This window comes from Rhea pennata, chromosome 11 (assembly GCF_028389875.1).
Source record: "Rhea pennata isolate bPtePen1 chromosome 11, bPtePen1.pri, whole genome shotgun sequence".
Lineage (NCBI taxonomy): Eukaryota > Metazoa > Chordata > Aves > Rheiformes > Rheidae > Rhea > Rhea pennata.
The window spans coordinates 11774659-11796935 of record NC_084673.1 but is presented as its reverse complement, the minus strand read 5'-3'; the positions used below and the strand labels follow the sequence as shown (position 1 = coordinate 11796935).

Sequence of the window (22277 nt, the reverse complement as noted above, 5' to 3'; positions counted from 1 at the left end):
TTCTTTTTAGTTATTACTTCTACACAGCACCTAACCCAAAAAAAAAAAAAAAAAAAAAAAAAAAAAAGTTTAAGCACAGCTGATTCAGTTGTTTTAAAGTACTGGTTTCTGTGAAGAGAAATATCAAATTAACCTTGGAGGCATAGCTATCTTAGGATCATTTTGACACTATTTCTACTACAGCATTTTTTCCCCAAAGTAAACTAAACAAAAAGGAAAATGTTACACATAAGTCTCCCCAGTAGACCTGGCCAGCAGGGCTGAATTAATCAAGGCAGGAGAGTTGCAATCTCCAATGTCAGAAGCCCAGAAAAAAACCCCAGAAGGAAGACCAAAAGTTGAGTAAAAGTGAGCTTTGAATAATAGGCAGGCTCTTTCAGATACTGCTCCAACATACAGTAATCAAAACCCAGTCTGCAAATTGTTTCACAACATCACCTCAACAGTTAAACCTCTGTCCAAGGGGTCATTCACATGACGGAAACTCCTGTGCAAGTTTCAGGAAAACATCCTCTTGCTATAAGAGAAATGTTTGCCTATTAATTTTCAGTGCCCAACAAATCCAAAAGATTCAGAATATTCAATGTATAAGTATTTGTCTGAGTGTTTCATCTCCTTTACTTCCTTTCTCTTTTACCCTGTTCCCCTAAACAACACACAAACATTTCACTGTGAAATCGGCAGATGAAATGAGTTCACAGACAAAGCTCTCCTGATACTTTAACATGATAAAATTGCACTGGATTTGAATCGCCCCTTGCCCCTCCCCCTCAATTTACTAACCTCATAAGTTACAGGAGAATAATAATAAAAATCACAAAAATAGTTTGATTTCAATGGATGATCTTACCAAAACTTGAAAGCAATGCCAGATCTGAAAATACTATTAAGGACACAGAACTCCAGTCATATTAGACCTTCTTCTCTTTGTACCTCTACAGGTGCACATGCATATGTGTGCACACAAATACACATGCGCACTTACTACTGTAAGCTACAATTTTCATGCATAAATAAAAGAGCAGAGTTAAGATGGAGCATTCAGTCTAATCTCAATGTCCTGATTTCCAAACATCTCATTCCTGAGTTTAAACATTAAGTATTTAATTTAATTAAAAATCGTTGCACATTCTAATATATAAAAAATGTGAGAACGTTTTTAAGGCAATTATTTTTTTCAATTCTGTATTGTGAATTCTTTGCCACCAGGTGGCAGTTCAGCAACACAGCTCATCACAGTTCGGATTTTCTTTTCCCCAAAACATCCAGTTTCAGAGCACCTCCAAATCTGTTACTAAATACTTCATGTCAGCTATATATCCTTTATTTGGAAATTACTTTTCAGTTTGTCTCAATTCAATTTCTTCAACCTTCCCTTCTAAATCCTATCCATCTAACCATGCAAGTGCATTTAGAGAATAAATCTTGAGTATGTAACATGATAATAATACTGATTTCTATGAAGATTTCTTCTGTGCAAGGAAATGATTGCTTCCATATGCCTATTCAATGATACCAAAATCTCTTGTCATATTTCACTGATTCCAGTGCTGGTTTCCAGCCTCATTGGCTTTATTACTAATAAGATATGTACATAGTTTAAAAGAGAAGAGCGCTCCTTCTCGCACAGGGGCGATGCCAGCCCACGCCATGGGGTCCGCAGCGTCGATGTGCGAGCGTGTGAGAGCCGAGGGGCTCTGTGCCCCGGGGGCTGCGGGCGGCAGGGATCACCCGCCAAGAGCTGCTCTCAGGAAACAGCACTCGGGCGCCGCGTGAGCTCGGCCTCCACTTGATCTTTATTGCCCAGTTGCCTCCTGGTGCAGGCGGCCGAGGGTGGCGATGGCGCCGGCCAGGACGGTGCAGGGCAGCGTGGCAGGCGGGCGGAGGGACGGCACGGTCCATGCCCTGGTGTCGGGGCTGCGCGGGCGCGCGCGGGAGCAGGCGCTGGGGCTGGGCAGTGGCAGCAGACTCTTGGTGTCGGGCAGCGGAGTCGCGGGCGTGGGAGTAGGTGGGTCTGTGGGCAAACGGGCCGGGGCTCTGCTGGGCTCTGGCTGACGTGCTTTGGAGCGTCAGTGTCACTCTTGTACCTCAGCAGCCCCGATGCCCATTTCCCACCACGCGCCCCCGTCTCACCCAGCGTCGGGGTGCCCAGCCCGGCCGGCCGCCCGCTCAGGCCTCGTCGCTGATCTCTGCTCCAGCTCCGTCCATGCCAGGTGCACCTGCGTTTGCAGTGTTCTCCTCCTGCATTGCGGCACTGAAATGGAAGCAGTGGTGATGTGCAGTAGCTTTCCGAAGGGCCTATTGGCCAGCCCCAGAGGAAAGGGAGCAGGAGAATATGTCTCTAAGCCCCCAAAGAAGCCCCCAAAGCTACGCTGCCCTTGAAAGGGGTGCAGTATAGCCTGACAAAGTGTCTTCTGCCTTTGTGGTGGTGGTTACCTGTCAACAGAAGAGCTTCTGCTGAACTCATCTGTGGGCAGTGGAGGAGGCAGGGATGAAAGAATAACGCTGCTGTAGAGGTTTTCATCCTTGTCATCCCCGATGCTCCCGATCTCTATGCTCGCTGCGCTTGGAGAAGCGCACCTGGAGCAGGAACACTGCACAGTCCTGTGGAGCTGGGAATCACACACCAGCGGATGAGCTTTCTGCTGGTGCGAGTTTGAAGAGGGGGAGGTTTGAAGGGACTTGCTTGGATGGAGCTTTTAGTCCTGGAGGCAGGACAGGACTCACCCCTCCGCAATGGCAAAGGTTCTGGCGAGCAAGTGTCTCGGCATCATCCTCTGGAGACCTAGGAATTGTACAGAGAGGTTTTACTTGTCGTTTTGAAAGGCAGAATCATAATGTGTTAACTTTAGGGAGGTGCTGGGGACCTGCCCACACTGGGAGCTGCTTTCTAACTTATCCCTTTGTAAGGGATGTGAATTTTAAACATTACATTTCTTTGCTGTCTTTGAGTTGGAAGCAAATCCAAATGCAGAATCTGAAGACGACCACAACAGCAATGAGCATCAAGGTGTTTGTTATAATGATGAGTGGACCACGACTCAGAATGCCAGGGTCGTCGTCTTCAAAACCATTCAGAAAGATTGCTGCAGAAAAAGGAACAGAGAGAGTTTATATTAAAGGTGCATGCTGCAGTAGATCAAAGGGAGGAGGAGGAGGAAGGCTGAAGCATGAAGAGCCAAGCACAGCATCACACGTATCACGGCTGTGGGGACGCGGTGTCCCAGCACGTGCGGGGTGCTGTGTGGTGTACGAGTTCAGTGCTGTGCGTTGAGAAAGCATGCCCGTTCTTCCCTTCCACCCTCTGTTTTTCTTGGTGGAGTCGCTCCTCCTCTCCTGCCCCCTCCTTCCTGTACCGGGATGAAGGGAAGCAGGAGCCAGTGGAAGCTGCCTTCCCCCTGGAAATTCACCCCTAGAAAATTTTAGTCTTGGAGAGGAGGTGTTACATTGGCGTAGGTACCTTCAGGCGATGCTGAAGCCTCTCTTCCTTCAGGTATGGGGAACCCGTGTGCAAGAGCACACAGGAGAAGGCACACGAAGGCAGAGCAGCCAGCCATGTCTGCTGGTGCTCCCGAAGCTGTGTGCACAAATGAGGCCGCCCGGCAACGGGGGCCTTGGCCGCCCTCGCGGCGCTGTGACATCGCTGGCGGGCGCGCAGACCTCCTGGAGGTGTCGTGAGCTGCTCACAACAGGCGGCCGAGCGCGCGCGCGGCCTGCGGGCGCCTTCGGGGCCGCCCTGGGCCAGGGTGGTCTCGGAGCCCCCCGCTGCTCGCTCTAGCGTGCGCTTCTCCTGCGCGCCCCTCGGTGGGGAGCAGGTCTCTCTCGGAGCCGGGCGGGCCGTGCAGACGAGCCTCCGCAGGGCCCGACCCAAACCGGGGCGGACGCGCGGAGCCCGGCTAGCAGACTGTTTGGCTCCGCGCGTTTCCCCGCAGTAAAACAACCACCGCAGTAAAAAACCAGCCCGCGTCAGGGAGCGTTTGGATGGGAACGCCTCCTCTTTACCCCGTGGCAGGCGAATGTTTTCCTTTCTGCAAAGGAATGGAGGCAGTGGTGACCCTCCCCTTGCTTCTCGAGCTGACACCATGGTCAGCATGGCAGCAAAACCCCCGTTCCAAAATTCATTTTCAGGTTCCCATGATCCCTGCTATCAACTATATTAGTATTATCCTTGTACTCCAACTGGAAATAGCATATGGGTTGTGGTCCCATATGCTGCTATACCAGCCACGTAGCAGTTGCCAATCCTGACGAGGAGCAGCTGATCTAGAAAAAGCAATAGTGAATCTCTGTAACCTTGGAAGTGATAGAAAACAGAACTGCCGATGCCTTAACACTTTTAAAATCAACATGTCCATAATATTGGCAAAATTGCTATACAAAATCATTTCACATTTGATTATTTGCTAGCCTCTCAAGGAGGAGTGTGTGCTTTATTTAATGAAAGTTGCTGCTTTTATGTTAATCATTTCCAACAAATTACTACTGATGTATACCATATAGCCGACCTCACTAAAGTTTTGCATGCCCTTTGGGGAGGACCAACCTCTTATCTTCCCAGATGTTGTCTCAGGATTTCTCAATGCATGGAACTGGCAGACATCCTGGATACCAAATTTTCATCAATGGACTAAATAAATCTTTTTGCTGCTAGGATTAGGATTCTTAATTTTAACAGTTGTTTACATGTTACTATAAATAAGCATGCTTTGCTTTCAGCATGTTGACAGCAGTGGGCATTCCTCAATACAACGTGCTGACCAAGCAGCTGCCACTGCACACCAAGCAGAAATTACTAGCTTCTGAAAATAAAAACGGGTCTGACAGCATCAAGGTGGGTGGAGTGATTAGCACCACAAAGGTAAGTGTGGGACTCAGGATGGTGCAGCCTACAGGAGAAGGGTTTGCTCTGCAGTGCTCCCCGAGAGTTAAGAAACCCCAGGTGCACCATGGCTGCAGTCACCACACTTTGGAGTTGCTGTAGCACTCCAGTAACCCCTGAGTGCTGAGCAAATGTAGACAGCAAGTGACACTGCAGACTTGCACTGTAAGCATCTAGGTAGTGCGGAACTTTGCTCTGGGTTATCTGTTGAACAAGCATACTGCTATCTGTTGACCATCTGGTTGGTATCCATTACTGGCTGAGGCTGTTCTGTAACCAGAGTCTGGCATTGTTTGAATGGATAGTGAACTAAGCCCAGGAAGGACAAAAGAAAGCCACATACCTCTGTGTGGACTCAGACTCACCATCAGTTGGCCTGTAGACCGGACAACCCACCCATCAGTGGGGATGCCCTTGAGGGCAATTGCCAGGGAGAACCTGAGTCATCCCAGCACAGCTTGAGCATGGCGACAACAATCTGGTGGAAACTACACCAGAGCGATGGTGTCCCTGTAAGGACAAGGAAAGGGTGAGAATGGTCATTGCACTGTGCATCTATGGCTTAACCATAGAGCTCTGATGTGTGTATTCTAATTTTAGTTCTTTAGTATACTTTTCAACTTTGTTATACTTGTAGACGGTCTGGTGTTAACTGGTTAGTGTCGTCTAGCATCTGTCACGTGTAAAATTCCTTAGCTCTAATAAATTCTCACACTTGACAAATGATGATACCAAATTCAGTGCAACTAACCAAAACTAATCCAAAAGAATCCTGGGTGCCTCGCTATTGGTGTGTCCCAGTGAACAAAACCACCATGAATAAAACAGTGAGTAGGCTACACCCTGCTTATGGAATATAGTCCTTGTCTCAAATAGGCCATCAGGAATCCATCCCACAAGTTCCACCTGTCTTCTCTGGTTTGACCAGACATGCTTCACACCGTATTTTTTGAAAGTATTTTTCTCTCACCAGTCCTGGCCTTGAAATCCTGTTACAACTCTTCTCCTCACTCCTTGTTCGGACAGCGCGTTTCCACACTGCCAGCACTTAAAACGAGCTGCAGTATTGATTACATTTGCGCAGTCAGTAAGCAAGTCATTCTTAGCACTAACTATTTCTGCCAGACTTCCATCACTTGGTCAAACCAGTCAGTTTGAATTCAAGCTGAAGCTATGGGTAATGGTCTTTAGCTCTTGAGCATTTTCAAGCTATTAAGTGCTGAGAAATAGGCTTAGAGAGCTGACATTTATCTTAAAACTACCTAAGTGTTAGTCTGAGCTGTTAGTGTTGTATATTAATGGCTTTGATTATTCCTAAATTCATTTTTAGAAAGGGAAAAAAAAATCAAAGTGTCTTAGGGACACGATGCAAGTTCTGTACATAATTCTGAAAAGCCTCTCCATAAACTAAAAGTGAACTAACCTAAAATACTCTTAACTCCTCACAAGAATCAGTAGATCTCCTACAGCATTTACCTTCCACCCTACCAAAGACAGGCATGGCTTTATTACTTTTCAGAACAGTGGTTACAACTACAGTCAAGCATGAAGCAGCTTTTGATTGCCAGCAGTCCCCCACCATTTTAAGTTTTGTTACTACCATAATATTATTACCTGCTTTTAAATATTAAGTAATTGGCAAATAATTTTATTTTTGACAGAAATTCGTATTGACTAGTTATATAATGAAAAGTGAAGATAGTCAACACACCTATTCTGAAACCTAGCCCTGACATTAACTTAGCTCCTGCATACTTGTAACAACGGAAATAACGTGCTCTTCTCTTCTTCACTGCCACAACACCTGTGCCAGAATTCTATTATTTAGAAAAAAAAATTATATAATTCTGATTCCAGCAGTTCCCTACACAATGGAGATTTGTAAATGGAAGCCTCTTCTATCACAAAAATGCAGAATGATTTAATGGCTATATCTTAAAATAACGGTTTCTAACACATCCCTCTTCATCTTCAAAACACAGACCTAAGCCTACAAAATTTCTACCAATCTTAACGACTAAATGGGATTCCAGGAATACAGGCTCTGGTTTTATGTACATTAATTTTTACAAGACTTAATAAATACAGAAACTGAGAACTACATATAGAAAAAGGAGTTAGTTAACCTTTATTTCATTTCTCCATAGTCCCAAGCTTGACAAGACGTAGAAAAATATTCTGAAAGTCTAGTAGACAAATTTACCAATACTAAATAGCCCTTTACTCTGACCATTTGGGCCATTCTAGATACATTTGTACAAGCATTACCTCAGGTTTTTTAATGAAGGTTTTGCCAAACCATAAACAATAAGCTACAGAGAAAAATCTTGACCCACCGAAGCATGCACATGAAGAATTCTTCCAAAACTTTAAAATAATAATAAAAAAACCCTAAGACAAAACCACCCTGACACACATGTAGAGGAGGAAACAGTTTACAATAATTTTAGGGAAAAATAATTAACTAAGGGCAAGTCAAAGCAAATTTTGTAAACTAACTGTGGATAATTTAAAAGATCTATGGCACAAATTTTCACAAAAAATTAAGGCAAAGACCAACATTTCATATAAAAATAGCTGGGCAGGCTTCTAAAGAAGGAAATAAGCATTGCTCATGATGACTCCGTTAATACGTTATAAATATCCTTATATATACAGACATAAATCAATACAAATGTATGGAATATTTCACTAGGCATCCATCTTTCAAATCAGCCAAGACTGTATGTCCTGGACTACACTGGAGGTACTTCAAGAGTTCAAGATTTATAGTAGTTTCCTTGCTACACATATTGATACAAATAATAGAAATGCAATATAAATATTGACTTTCACAGAGAAATTCAGTAATACACTCTGTTTACAAAGCTTACCAAGTTGGCCCAGCAAGAAATCATACTACTTTTAAGACAGATTATCTCATGTTTTGTAGGTTAATGAAAACATCCAATTTATACAATAATGTTTAAACTTCCAAAAAAATGATTTTTTAAATCAAACTGAAACCCTCAGTATAACTAAAATCAAGGCTGAAGATTCATTATCTCTTCATAAATACAGCAGTTTATATGCAAACATTACTTAGAAATACATTATGGGCATTTTGATGTATTTTCAAGTCTAAAGCTCAACAGTTTTGCAGTTATTCTATAATCAATATTTATATTGATGTATTTAATTTCAAAACTACATAATCAAATTGTAAGACTTATAAAAATAAGAGAAAATCATATTTTAGAGGAATTACATTAAGTGAAAATACTTTTGTAGATGCTAAGATGAAGATCAAGTTTAGTTTATCTGTGCACATAAATATACATATGGATGTTCATACATTCTCAGTAATTCTTAGAAATAACCATAGAAGTTATATGATTTCTATTAGAGAGTACAATTTAACCCCAACACAGTTCAGTGGATTTGCCATGACTTTATAAACTTTACTTCACAAAATCTGAAAATAAAATGGAAGTTGCTGTCTTCTAAGGTGAAGAAATTTTTCATTTTACTTTCACATCTTTGGATACTCCCTCCACTCCCAAATCTTCATTCGTTCTCAACTGAAATGCCTGTTTATACCTAGGTCCCTTCCCTATCCGTTTGAACAGATCTGTACAGTCTACAAATCCTCCCAACACACACATTTTATAGCAATAGATGTAATGGCAGAAAATTATAGGGATTTTCCTCTTTGACATGAAATTTACTACAAAACAGGGTTTACATTTTCATTTAAACCTTAGTTTGCTATTGATTCATTTTAACTCAGTGCTTGCTTATAAGCAAATCAAGACCATTCCTATAAAGTCTCTACATATATTACACAAAAACAAAAGCTGAAACAAAAATGCGAGGACAAATTTATGAAACACTAATTCTTTGAAAATGTGAAATCCTATCCCTTCTTGCTACCTTGCTGAGACTCATTATTTAACTGTCCTCTCTCATAGAAATTAATGAGTTATACTGAGAAATGTTATGACAATCCTTTAGTACCAGAGTATTTCTCATATCTATTATGGCAATAGTTGAACCAAAATAGGACAGCTAGCCTACCACTTCATCGTTGAGCCTAGTAATATTTATTTCCCTTAACATATTACTTTTTTCTTCCCAATATCACATCTTTATTATTTCCATGTCAATGGTTTGTGTTTTTAAGACAAATACATAAAATAGTACTAAAATAAAAAAACAAACTGAATTTATCACAATCTTAACTAAAAAAAAAAAGCACAAAATTGAAGAATGTGTATTGGAAATAATTTATTGCCTATTAAAAAGTTAAAAAATCTTAAAGTTCACATTTTTGCGTAGTTTTAAAGGTGATGTTATGTTTCAGAGGTAGTGTGTGTGTGTACAGTTTAATACAGAATTTGAAAAGGATTATTTACTTAGTTCGGTAATACAATATAATGCTCATTATAGCCAAACCAATGACCTCAAACCATTTTCTTTACAGGAAAATTCTTAAGAATCTCTTTCTTGAAGATGATGGCTTATTTATGTAAAACAACCACCACCACATGCCAAAGTTTCTTCTCCTTTTGTGTCTGGTGTGTTCTGAGCAAAATGCCAGCCACTGGCTTACAGAGAAAAATACTTCTTAGATTAAAACCCTATTCTGCCACAGAAAGAACCAATTTTACAATATGACTTTTTTTTCCCTCCTAACTTAAGATTTAACATTTGACTAATGTATTCAAATATGAATTGGGTAGACAAGTCAAAAACCATGACACAACTTCCCCACCCCTCCACCCCTAAAAAAAAAAAAAAATAGCCAGAGTTTTCTCACAAACCATCGTCTGTTTTGATCAGGCAACCCACAACTGATCAACTTATTAGCCGTTACTAACATTTGGGCAGAAAAAGCAGTCATGAAATGAAAGGTGAATATTGGAGAGCTGCCAATCCCTATAACATGTAAAGCAGCCTCATGCTTCACTGGCTGACCTAAAGGATCTGGGCAGTAGTACTAGAGGTAGCAAATTAAACTTTTGGTTGTAACATTACAAGGTATTAATTCTTCATGCTTCAGGTATTCTGCTTAATATTCCATTTTTGTATGTTATTTTGTTTCCTTACTTTATCAGTATCCTGAGATCAAGTCAGCTATGACTAGTACTTACAGAAAAGTTAGTGCTGTCCAATTTTTTTCTTTTTAATGTTATTAATACAGTAGTGCAACACAGATCAAAAATTAGATAGTTGATCATTTTTAAGCAGTGATTTTCACAACAAAGATGTTCATGACACTGTTGACTTGTTCTGTCATTCATTCCAACTGTATAACCACAACAGTATATATCACAGTCTCCACTTGGTGAATAGACTTGATGAGCTGCTTCCCAAATTAAGATGATAAAAATATAAGCTAATATATTCTTTTTTTACTCAGAGGACTGCAAGTCCATGATCTGCTTGTCACTTTGAGAATTTATTGCCTTAGTGGAAAACATATGCTTGGAAAGATTAAAGTGCAGTGCTGCTCTGAGAACCAAGTACTCAAGAAAATTGACACTTGTACAGCACATCTGTTCTTCATGTACTTCTAAAAATCAGATCTGCCAAAAATTTGCCTATTAGAATATTTACTATTACTCATTCTGTTAGACCTACGGGCTTGACACAATTATCATCTGCAGGGAAATGAAAAGAGGCATAGGAAACAGCTTTCTCAAGTATCTGCAAGCTTGCTAACATCAAAAAGTTTCATTGCTCCCAAAGAAGAGGGAACAGCCTGTTTCTCTTTTAAAGTGTCTGTTCTGAACTACCTTTTTCGACTCAGGTTTCTTCATAAAGGTATATATAATCATTCATGTTCCAACAGATGCACTAGGAATAAACAGCACCTGAGAAGTCATCCTTCATGGACAAAGCAAATCAGAGTCTTAGCAGAAATATGATTAAAATATCAATACATGTCACTTCTGCTGTAGCAGTTATTCAAATTACTAATCTAAAACAGTGAAATAGCAACAAACCTTATTTCTTTCATGGTAATACAGCACAGTATTAACCTTATCTGTCATGGAAAGTCTATGCAAATGATGAATTAACATTTGGTGTGTGTTTTTTTTTTTTTTAATCCCCTGTGAACAGAAGAAACAACCAAAACCCTAAGTATATCCAATACCAAGACAGCCATCACTATCACCTTCCATCATCTAGAGAACTTTCAGATTTTTATCTGGAAATTAGTATCCTGGTGACCCTTATTAGAATTTAGTGAACGTTGGTACAGTTACTGTGACGAAGTTTTAAAGAAATATGGATGGCAACAAGACCAAATGATCTCATTGTCCTAAAGTCCAGTTGAACCGACACAAGTTGCATGGACTTGGATGTAACCTTCAAACCTGACTAGCACATTTAGTTATCTGTTAGGGCAACAAACACCAAAAAAGCCTTAAATTACAAAGCCATGAGCTATGTGCGTGGTGCTTGTCTGAAGTGCAATGTTTAGATACGTATTTTCACAACTTTACGGTTGTTAACTACTGTTATGATACAGAATTTATAAGCAAGTGTGCTGCTTTTCAGCACTGTACTGCAAAACTGTTGTTGTCTACAACATTTTAAATAGCCAGCAACAGTAATGAATCATCATTTTTTTTGTTTTACCTATGACAGGAAATATGTTCTAAAATTAAGAAAAAAACACATAATGACTGTATACTATTACCTGAAACAGCATGCTGTTATATAGAATTTATACTCTTTCTTCCTGAATATTCTGTAATATTGTCAAATATTTCAGGGTATGCAAAGATGACTACTTTACTACATGTTTTGTCTTGTAGCTCTGCCATGAGAAAAGGACTAAAGAACATGCTCAAGCTGTGATTCATAGAGGATTCCAGCTTCCTTGAGCAAAGAGAATCTTATGTAATTGTTTAAATCTCATGGTAGTTCATTGAAAATGAATGAATTCAATTTTTTGGTATGTGAAATAAAAGCAAGACAGAACAAAGAATGGATAGTTATCAACAATGACAATTCTCTTGTAAAAAGAGAAACTTTTTGCAAAAACTTAACTGACAATGAAATCAAGAACTCTTATTAAGAGTATCCAGCCTTTTGTCACAGAAATAGACATCAGGAGTGGAAACAGCAGGAAAACAGGATCCAAATAATGGCAAATCACAGCACTATTTTTTTTTAATTTCAGGAAAGCTCACAGAAAACAAGATGTTTCATTGTCACTGGCACAGATTTCCTATCTTGAGAAAAAAAATAGAAAGCCTTCTTAACTCAGTATAGAAAACCATTTATAAACGATTTTTTTTTTAGGAGATGGTGCAGAATTGCAATTGAACTCTAGTTTGTATTTGAGGGATAGTACTGTGATCTTTGCTCACAAACCGTAAGTAATTTTAGATAGGCAGTTATTTCAACAAAAATGTAAAGTACTGCTCCCTCCCTGAATAAACATCTAAGGATGTGTCTGCCAGCCAGAATGTGACATTTCAGTTAAGGTATCAAGGGATGAGGAACCTACCACTTACATCATGTGACAACTAAGTGCCTTTTCTATCTCTTCAGATTCTATTTTCAGTTCTAATGCCCAGCCTCGTAACACAGCCACAACAGTTTGCTTTCTGTAGGATTATTCTGTAGAATACATGAGAAGATCTTTTGTGGCCTACGAATTAACTGAATTGTGCAGTAATCAGAACTGTAAAAAAAAATTTTTTTTAATGCAGCTTTCAAAATTACTACTATCCTTTGTGTAGCTGGCATTTAACAATATTGTTAAAAGCTCCCCATGTCCAAGAACAACGCAGAAACAGACGAAAAAATTGAGAACAAAGCTCATTGTAAATCATAAAAAGAAAAAACTGCATAAGTGATTAGGGAGGAATAAAACAAGTGAAATAAAATCATTTGTGATCATTAGACCACTATTAAAGTTGTTTTTTTTCTTTTTTTTCTTCTTCAACAATACACTGAAATTTCTCAGCTACACCTTGCACCTCTTTTTTTTTTTATTTATTTATTATTATTAGGATTCTTTCGTTCAGATAGAACCCGACTCTAAATAGTCCCACTGAAATTAACGGGATTACTTACTGTGCTCCATGAATAAAGATTAACCATAGTAAATTACTACTGAAAGATCAGGCTTAGTAAAAGATTCCAAGAGTATCTATTTCAAAAATGCTTGTGGATGAATATTCAGATTAGAAGTTATAAAGCATTAATAATATGGGCCTGCACCTAAATGCCCTACTAAGTTTATCTGAATGTGTCTGCACATCTGTTTATTCAGATGAATAAGGTGATTCCATGTGATGGGAAAGAATTCCACTGCTGGGAAAGAATAAATTCATTTCAGCCATTGCCTGCAATTAAGCTCACAGTTCAGAAATGACAACTGTATTATGTTTCTTTCAAAAAAAAAAAAAAAAAAAAAAAAAAGGTCAGATGGAGCTACTTCTAAAACAGGTCACATTTAGAAGATTTTGCAAAGTTCAGTTTGAAACACTCAAAAACCTTCTGGGAAACAATGACAGCTGTGGCTTTATGACATTGTCTTGATAAAACTGCAGAGAAGTTTATGGAAAAATACGTAACTGATACTTAAAACTTAGTGAACAGAACTTTAGTATTCAGACTTCAACAAATAAAAACTATAACTACATTCATAAAACTTTAAAGAGTACTGTAAACATATGTAATTCCATTGCCATAGGGAGAATATTAGAAAATCATGTTCTGTAGCTATCAAGTTTACAGTATGAATCTAATTTGTTACAAAACTTACTGACTGTTTCTGTATATTAATAATTTATTGATGATAATTTAAATTATTTGGTTAGCGTTTCAAAGTTTTTTCAGTTATTTTGGTCAGAAAACAGAAGATTCAACAATTTGCAGTTACATAATGAAAAGTACTTCAGTTTAATTTCAGATTTCCAAAGAGGTTCAAGGACAATTCTTATAAAGCCAATTTTTCTGTCTAGATTCCCAATTTTTAGTCCACCTACCTGAGTAAGAACTGGGGAGGGGGAATCTACAATGAACAGGACTAAAAAGTTTAATATAGCAAGTGACTCAGAAAAATTACCTGGGTTTATAACAGGACATGTGTTTTCCATTCTTGGACCCCTGCTCAAAACGACTTTGCTGGTGAGCAAGAGTTGTTCTGGAAAGTCAGAAGTTATTCTACTAAAAATGAAAACCCTTCCCTTACACAGTTTTTTCATTTACCCAAAACAACATTTTAAATTTTTTTGTCATTGCAAACTGCAACCATTACATACTATGGTCATCCTTCAGCAAGGTCTACTTCACTTTTTTTTGATTGAAGAACATTGGTTAACAAAAAGGTGTTCTCAAACCTACATGTTAAGCAGTCTTTTCTTTCTTGTCAATAAAAAAAGAAAGTCACAAACTGTCTGAGGCATTTTTCTCAGATAATGATGACAAACTGAATGAGGTATCATCAGGTTCTGGGGATGCATGATTGAAATCCATTTCTTCTAACTCAGGAGGTAAGTCTGACAGCAGTGCCTATAATTAAAAATATTAAAACACAGTACTTAGCTATATGTTTTATGTAAACGTTCAAATGTCTTCAAATAGCGAATGAACTTTAAGCTTTTTAGTCAGTGCTGAGACAGGATGGCTAAAAAGAGAAGAGGTCAATACTGATAGGTACTGATAAGGATAAACATACCGTCTAATATGAAGTATCTTAAAGCAATCTCCAGAGTTACTTAAGTTACTTTGGAAATGGTTCAAAACATTTTTTTCCCTGCAAACTGGACAGAATCAATGTTCTGTATTCATTTATTTCACTAAAGTATTTTTCACATGCAAAAGCTTTAATATATCTATAATCATACTACACTGAGTGTGCAGGAGATAGGACCAGATTCTGCACACAGGGTTAGTCATAAGCTGTTTTAATTTTTACCTCGAAGGCCTCAAGTTTCCTCCTTTATATTCAGTTCATGTGGTTTTATGAAAAAAAAACTTTAAGTCAAATACAGGCTGAATGTAAAGTGTTTTAAGTTTCTTTATTGCAGGTTATTGTTCCTATTTTTACACGTGGCAAACTGCAGACTGTGAACGGGAAAGGGGTGAGGGGGAGAAGCAACAAAACCCCTTCCCAAATAAAGCAAAAAATTATGCATACAAGACATAATCCAACCAAGTATAAAACAAATGCTAACAACTTATACTGTACTAAAATTGAGGAAACCTGGCTTTTATTCCTAGATCCATCTTAGGCCATACAACAGACAAGTCAAACTCCTTTAGTGTACATTGGTGCGTTGGTTCCCTTCTTTGTAAAGGTAACACTTTTTCTGTGTTGTTTGTTTTGACTGGAAGATCTTTTGTTTAAAGTTCAACTTTTCCTGTGTTGGTAAGACATTCAGCACAATGCTGCTGATCGTAATTTGAGCCTCTGGATATTATGGAAGAGAAACAAGAAAATGAGAGAACACTGACATTATTAAAGCCTACTTCAAGACTTACCTGCTGCTGTTCTTTATCATCTGATTTAATAGCAAGTATCAAACTGCGAGTAAATGACTGTAGTTCAAAATACTTCTGTTTGTGATTCTCCAACTCATTTTCAATGAATCTGACTTCTTCATTCTGTGGGTGAAAATTACATAAAATTCTGGAAATAATAAATAGTACTGAATCATTTTAATTATATTTAAAGATACTTACATTAAAACTAAATATTTTTACTTAAAAGGAATAATGAATTTAGTATGATTTATAATAAAAACAGTATTAAATAAAGCCCCAAATTCTAGAACTAGAGATAATCACATTAAATAATCACATTAAATCTACAGTGCCTAAAAAAAAAAAAAAAAAAAGTATATGCCAGTTCACTTTTCACTGTCCTGTGTGAGACATATGTAATAGCAGATCATTTTACACACAGACACGGCATTTCAGAATTACCGTGCACTGTTAAAGCATTAGTGACTTGTGCCAATGCTTACATGAACATTGAAAGCACTGATTTTTATTCTATAAGGATGACCTCTAATTCCATTTTAAGATAAGGAAAAACAAAAGGTACGTTTCCTCCTAAGAGAAAAAGTAATCTTGAAAAGGCAGGCTGACTATAAGAAAAGGCAGCAACTAAATTTGTTTATTACAGCAAGAGGCCTGACATTTAGACCTGGGAAAAACTTAATTCCCCAAGGCCACCAAACCGAAATATATCATCCTCTAGTGCAACTGAGTTTGACGTGTATTCTGAAGTCAGCTCACCAACCTCCCCACGATACCTGAGGTTACAAAAAGAATGGGAATATATTTATAAAATAGGGATATACTTGTGGTAGAAAATAATCAGGTCACACGGGAAATTTGGAAGGATGATGTTTCAGATTTACTCCCTAAATTCAGTGATGTATTGATAAAATATTTACCATTCTGATTCTTAGCAAACAAACCCTACATGGAAATAATAAAATAGTATGAACCCTAATCAGTTATTTATGTCACCTGGGATGCAAGCACCTGCCTGCCCCACTTCCATGTTTCCACTGGGGCTTGGATGGTTATCAGGTGCCCCTATCACTTCAACGCACAAATGCTGCGGGGAGGTGCTTCGTACAGGCAGATGTAAAGCCAGCAGGACTCAGAGGTTTCCTCTCACAGGATACCATTTTTTTTGTGGATGTTATCAAACAGTATTCTGTTTGTGTATGTAAAATGACCAGTATTTTTCTTGAGAATTTTATGTACATATTAGAAGGAAGTCTATGACCTCACTCTCATGATACTACCATTAACAGAGGAAATCTTTACTATCCCAGACTAATTCAGGAAAGAAATGCCCATTTGCCTCACAAACCAGGGCAGATCTGCTCTGCGACCAAGCCACCCACTCATCACTAGGAATCCGCCACTGCCAACCCAATCCCGAATCCCTCTGCTGCCGCTGCTGCGCAGGCCGAAGCGCACGTCTACGTACGGTACCACCTGCTCCCAGGGCTGAAATCTCAGCTAAGACACAGAGGTCTTCAGCTTATGACTGATACCACAACACACGAAAGAGCTGGTGTTTTTTCACACCCCCTGGCAACACTTTCAGTTTCCAATTCCCTACAGATTTATACCAAAGCAGGGCCAATAAATAACTTTACTGCCTCTCCCTCAGCTATCACTGGATCTTGTACCTTTCCCTGGCTTCGGCAACAGAAGCAACACATTAACATTTCAAAAAAAAAAAAAAAAAAAAAAAAAAAACACAGTTCCTTTATATAAGATTTCTATTGTCAGGGAAATATGAACAGTGTGTATACTGTGGACAAAAAGGCATATTTCCAACCTTCCTATAAATACATGCCACTGTTCTTGCAAATGAGTTCCTTGATATGGAGATAAACTTCTTGATTAAAAACTCAGATCTGGTATTTCAATTTATTCCAAGTATCTCCTCTTCTTCAAATTTATCAACTGACTGATGTATAAGATTGACTGACAGACAGATTTAGCATTTTTAAAGCAATTTTTTTTAATTCATCTTCGCAAAGATCATGTAAGCTAAATATACAATTTGCTTTTCAAGACCAAAAATCACCATGCATTTTTGCAAAAAGTATCTATATAATGGCACCGAATGCACATCCTTCATAAGACAATGGAAACATGCATATAAAGAAGTTGTTAGGGATACACTAAGACATCATCACAGAAAGTAAGCATTTAGGCTCACAGCTACTTCATGATCAAGTGTTCCATTTGCTCAGCTCAGATATCCCCTGGTAAATTCAAGGAAGCTTAATTAAAAATAATCAATACAGAGTAAACTCTAAGCTAATTTTTATGTTTATGGCCTAACTTATCCTATGGTAGATTGTATGCCCACATACTCCATACTCCGTTGCATAAGACCTTGCCTATACCCAGTGTAGTCCACATGTATACCTGAAACCCTGTCATAGAAGACAGAACTAGAAGAATGAAAGGATAAAAGGGAAAGGGTAAAAATATCCTGTGAATGTTTTCAGGAATGCCTGTAAAATTGCATTACAGAAATCTAGAATCTAGATTTGAGATTCTGATTTGTATAGGTTTCTTTTCCTGTTGAATACATCACAGTATTCTGACAGAAGACTAGATATTTTATCGCTACTTCCCCATCCATATTGTATGAAAATGAGAATTAAAAATATATTTTTAAAAAAATCTCTATAAGTTGGGTTTGATGGCATAAGCATATGATTAATTAGGTTGGCAGTGAAAAATATAAAACATTCCCTGATGGCTGGTTGCAGTAGTGGCAAATAACTGCAGAAGCAAATTTCAAAAGCAAACTTACCAAGTGGCATTTCATTTCAGTAATGATGAAAATATTTTTACAATACAGAATTGTGCTCTGACATTCATGTTCACACTTGCTACTGTCTAAAATTCAAATTTAGTTGCCATGAAAAGATGACACTATGCGATGAATCAGAAGATTTTTTAACAAGCCTATAAACATCTACTTTTTTAATCCAAAAAAATGACATTCCTTTAATAAATAAATCACCATAGTGTTTCAGATTATAACAGCTCTGAGAATAAGAGAGAAATTTGGGCTGTGACTTCAAGGCTTGCTGAAAAGCTGGTCTTCACATATTTCATGAAAGGAGGCATTTTCATAAAAAAAGCTTAATGGATTTATTATAAACTTACAAGTTGCCTACTTAGCAAGGGCCTTTGTCCAGTAGAAGAAATGCAGAAAACACACAGCCACAAAAACCAATCTCTTATGTCAAACAACAAAACAACAAACAAGGTCCTGCAGGGCAAGCTGTCACACCAAACCTTTTAGTTTTGTGACAGGTGACATTAAGAAAAGGTCGTTCTCTTATCCATATTCATTCTGCACTGCCCTTACCAGGAAAACACTGTTTGAGGGATTAATTTTTGTTCTGAAAAAGATAATCTGTTTATTATTTCGGTAACTGATTATCATTAGTAGAATATGCCTGTTTGTAAGCAAGAAAGTCAGCCGCATACATTAAAAACATGCTCAAAAATGCAATACAGAACTTGGCAACTCTTCTGAGACCAATAGCATGCATATAACCTTTACCATTTGGCAGAAGACAGCAGCTGTCAGGCGTCTAACTGCTTTTCTTCCCTCCCACGACTACTGTTTACAACCAGTCCTGCAGGCTACAATGCTTATGTTCTGCACTACAATATTAGAGCTACTACTTTCTCAGTATCCTCTATTTTGTTGGAGGATTCCAGCTGCTATTATTACCTTCCAGAGCTGGCAGCATCACATTGTGTTTTAAAAGCATTCCATAACACTCCAGAGAACAACTCTGCCACAGAGCGAAAGCTTCATTTTAGACACTAAATAAATTGTTTTGGTTCGGGACACTTAGTGGGAGCTGCAGATGGCTACACTTACAGTAATGTAGCTGCTTGGTAGAAATTGGACTTTTCCTGCCTCCCTCTGTGTTGAAACACAGATAAACCAACTGCAGATGGTATGAGACTGCTTGGCACATGACTGAAGGGGAAATGTGCTGCACCATGGCTACCTGATGAGAGCAGAAGCGTTCCAGGCTCCCGCACTCCTGTGTTCAATTCCTTGCAGATAAACCTGTCCAAATTCTTTGTGAAGGGCTACCTCGCTTACTATTTCACGGCTTAAATTACCTACCTTGTAATCCAAGAGAGAACTCATTTGATCCACTTCAGAATTGCTTATCATATCACTCTCTTCATCATCTATAATTTCTATTTTCTGTAACAGAAGTAGATAATTCATTCCAAATATTTTAATTTATAGATTAGCGCAACAAACGACAATGCTTATCTCAAACTAACATTTTAAGAAGAAGGTAATAGGGTTATTTTTGCCTGCTCATGAGCAGTTTTGAGTTCTGGAGCCCCCATTAGATGGCAATCAAGCACCTCAGCCATAAGAGCTCTAGGAAGACTCCAAACTGGAACTGTGTATATGCAGACTTGGGACAGTCGCTGCATGGTGACTCAGGCTGTTTGCAGAGGAGGAACTACATGTCACCAAGCTTTTGGCAATTAAATTGCATACTGTATCTTGTTATAGCCTGCAGAAGCCTGCATTTATTACACAAGCCTTTTGCTGAAGACACCCTAGAGGGCCAAGTAGAGTAAGAAAGTTTTTTTCCTCTGGAATTAGACAGAAAAAATAAGTAAATGAAGTCAACATTACGGCAAATGACTGGCAAATCCTAACCAACCTACCCCTTGCCTTAAAAAAGTCTCTCCTTTGGTCTACTTCTGTCACAGCACAAGTCAAATGCCCTGAAGAATAGAGGACATTGATACGACTGACAGTTTCAAACATGTGTGCGTGATATCCATATGTGTGTGTGTGCACACATATATGGATATATACATATATATGCATGTACATATGTATGTATATACATGTGCATACATATATATGGATATTTTCACTTAATTCACAAAACTTCTTAGGAACTTTATTGGGTTTCTACAGTTATCTAAAATACAATCTTAAAGGCCAACCTAAATGCTGTTTAAAATTTGGAAATCCATTATAATCATATCTCAACTTCTAAAACATTCCCTAAAACATTGAACTAGTTAGCACTTACGTGTGTGTGACCCAACCTCCAACAAATAACCTTGGTATGAGAGAATTATGTTAATACATACTTTGACAAGAAAACCCATAAAATTTACACATCTTTAGAGCATCTATGAGTGTTTTTTTTATTCACATCTAAATGAAATTGCAAACAGAGGGAAAGAATTTGAGTAAGATAGTGATAGGAGACTGGCTTTTTTTAAAAAAAAAAAAAAAAACAAGAACTCAGAAGGATTAAACTACAAATTTCATTACATTTTTGAGAAAGAAGCAACAGTAGTGTAAGAAGGGGGTTTTATATTACCTTTCACTATTCTAGCACTTGGAAACGTTTATGAGACTGTATAATAGGTTAAAGCAATTTTAGTATACTTTTTAATGCAACTTAGGCAAGGGTCAACAGTGACAGAAGTTCACTTTAATGGTTAGTTCCTGAGGTATTACTTAATAGGAAGTTACTTCCCTGCAACATAATATATTCTGTCTGTTTGCAGACCAGCCATCAGAAATTTCCTCCCAACAACTAAAGAAAAAGAATCTTAAGAGACATGTTAACACTCTCTCAGTAGTAGAGCCCACTACGCTAATGAACAGCTGTTGAAGGTAAGGAATATAAAGTGCATTTTCTGTGCTTCTGTGTCTGCCAACACAGCTGAAGTGGTAACATTTCAAAGGCTTAATGTCAAAGATCTTTTGTTGATGCACTGCGATTTAAATAAATTTTTGATTTTAGATTCAGCTTTAGAAAAAGAGTCTCTAAATAAATGCCAAGCATTCAACCCTGCCTTCCTTACAATTCTATATTTTGAGATAGCAGAGGATAAATAGATTAGAATTTCAAATAAACTGTATCTGTTATCCAAGTCCAATGTATCTTAGTCTCATTTTAACAGTATAATTTTTAAAATTTTGTTATGGTGTTTTCGGAACTTGATACGAAAAAAATGCTTTTTTGTGCTCCCCCCCTCCGCCATTATATGCAGTTATGTAACACTGGTTTAAGTAAACTGGAGATCCAATTCATTGTTAGGCATCATCTTCACAGATCTTTTCACATCACATTCTGCATCTCCATGGTAAACACATCACCCTGAAATTCAGAAGTTACTACTTCTAAGGTCACAGCAGGCCATTAGGTTAAAGAGAATGGAAAAGGGCGGCCGTTCTTTTCAGGCTAACCAGAAGAAATACAGCCCTGGAATTTTAGTTTACCTAAAAGGTGATCGTGTATTGAAAAAAGAATAGAAAAAAAACCAAACAGAAAACGCACAAAACATTCTCTCTTTTATACATTAAGGGGAAGTAAATTTGCTGGTCACCTTCCCATTTCAGATTATAGGTGATCAATATAAAACAGATGTTCTAGTCATATTCTGAGCTACCGTAGTTTAACCTCTAAGTTAGAAGAGTCTAACTGGGAACTGGAACCATCACCTGTTTATCCTCCAGATAACTTTTTAACATAAAAATTACCCTACCACTTGGGGTCTTCTCTCCTCTTCCTCCTCTCTTTTCTTCTAATTTGAGAGAAGACAGGCTAAACAAAGGGGACACATTACATTATTTGCCATGACTCCTCCCTCCATCTTTCCTTCCTTGTTCTTATCATAGTCAATTAAAAAAAGCAAGAACTGTGTTTGACTCCAAGTGAATGCATATGAGAAAATAAACATCTAAATTATGCCCTTTCAAGAGTATGGGAATGAAGACTATGTATCCAGTCCTGGTTTGAGCCCACAGATCCAAGGTTAGCTATAGAGGAAAAAACACTAGTGGCACCTGAATTTCTCAAAGCTGCTGAAAGTTATT

General features: G+C 38.2%; 1 protein-coding gene across 8 annotated transcripts in view; it reads right to left on the bottom strand.

Moving 5' to 3' along the window:
- Positions 1 to 73: 73 nt before the first annotated feature.
- The window catches only part of HDX (highly divergent homeobox), a 62912-nt gene continuing 40708 nt past the window's right edge, over positions 74 to 22277 (bottom strand). For 3 of the 8 annotated variants that reach the window (XR_009959560.1, XR_009959562.1, XR_009959564.1), the window contains 7 exons: positions 19533 to 19616; positions 15371 to 15493; positions 14231 to 14398; positions 5223 to 5389; positions 2933 to 3086; positions 2437 to 2785; positions 74 to 2254 (listed from right to left, as the gene is read on the bottom strand). Coding sequence is in view for 3 of the 8 variants with exons in the window: in XM_062584521.1 (XP_062440505.1) it covers positions 14273 to 14398; positions 15371 to 15493; positions 19533 to 19616 (333 nt within the window). In the remaining 5 variants the exon portion in view is untranslated. Of the gene's footprint in view, positions 2255 to 2436; positions 2786 to 2932; positions 3087 to 3681; positions 5390 to 14230; positions 14399 to 15370; positions 15519 to 19532; positions 19617 to 22277 lie in introns of those variants that run through there. The other 5 variants (XR_009959561.1, XR_009959563.1, XM_062584521.1 and 2 more) reach the window with 5 other exon arrangements.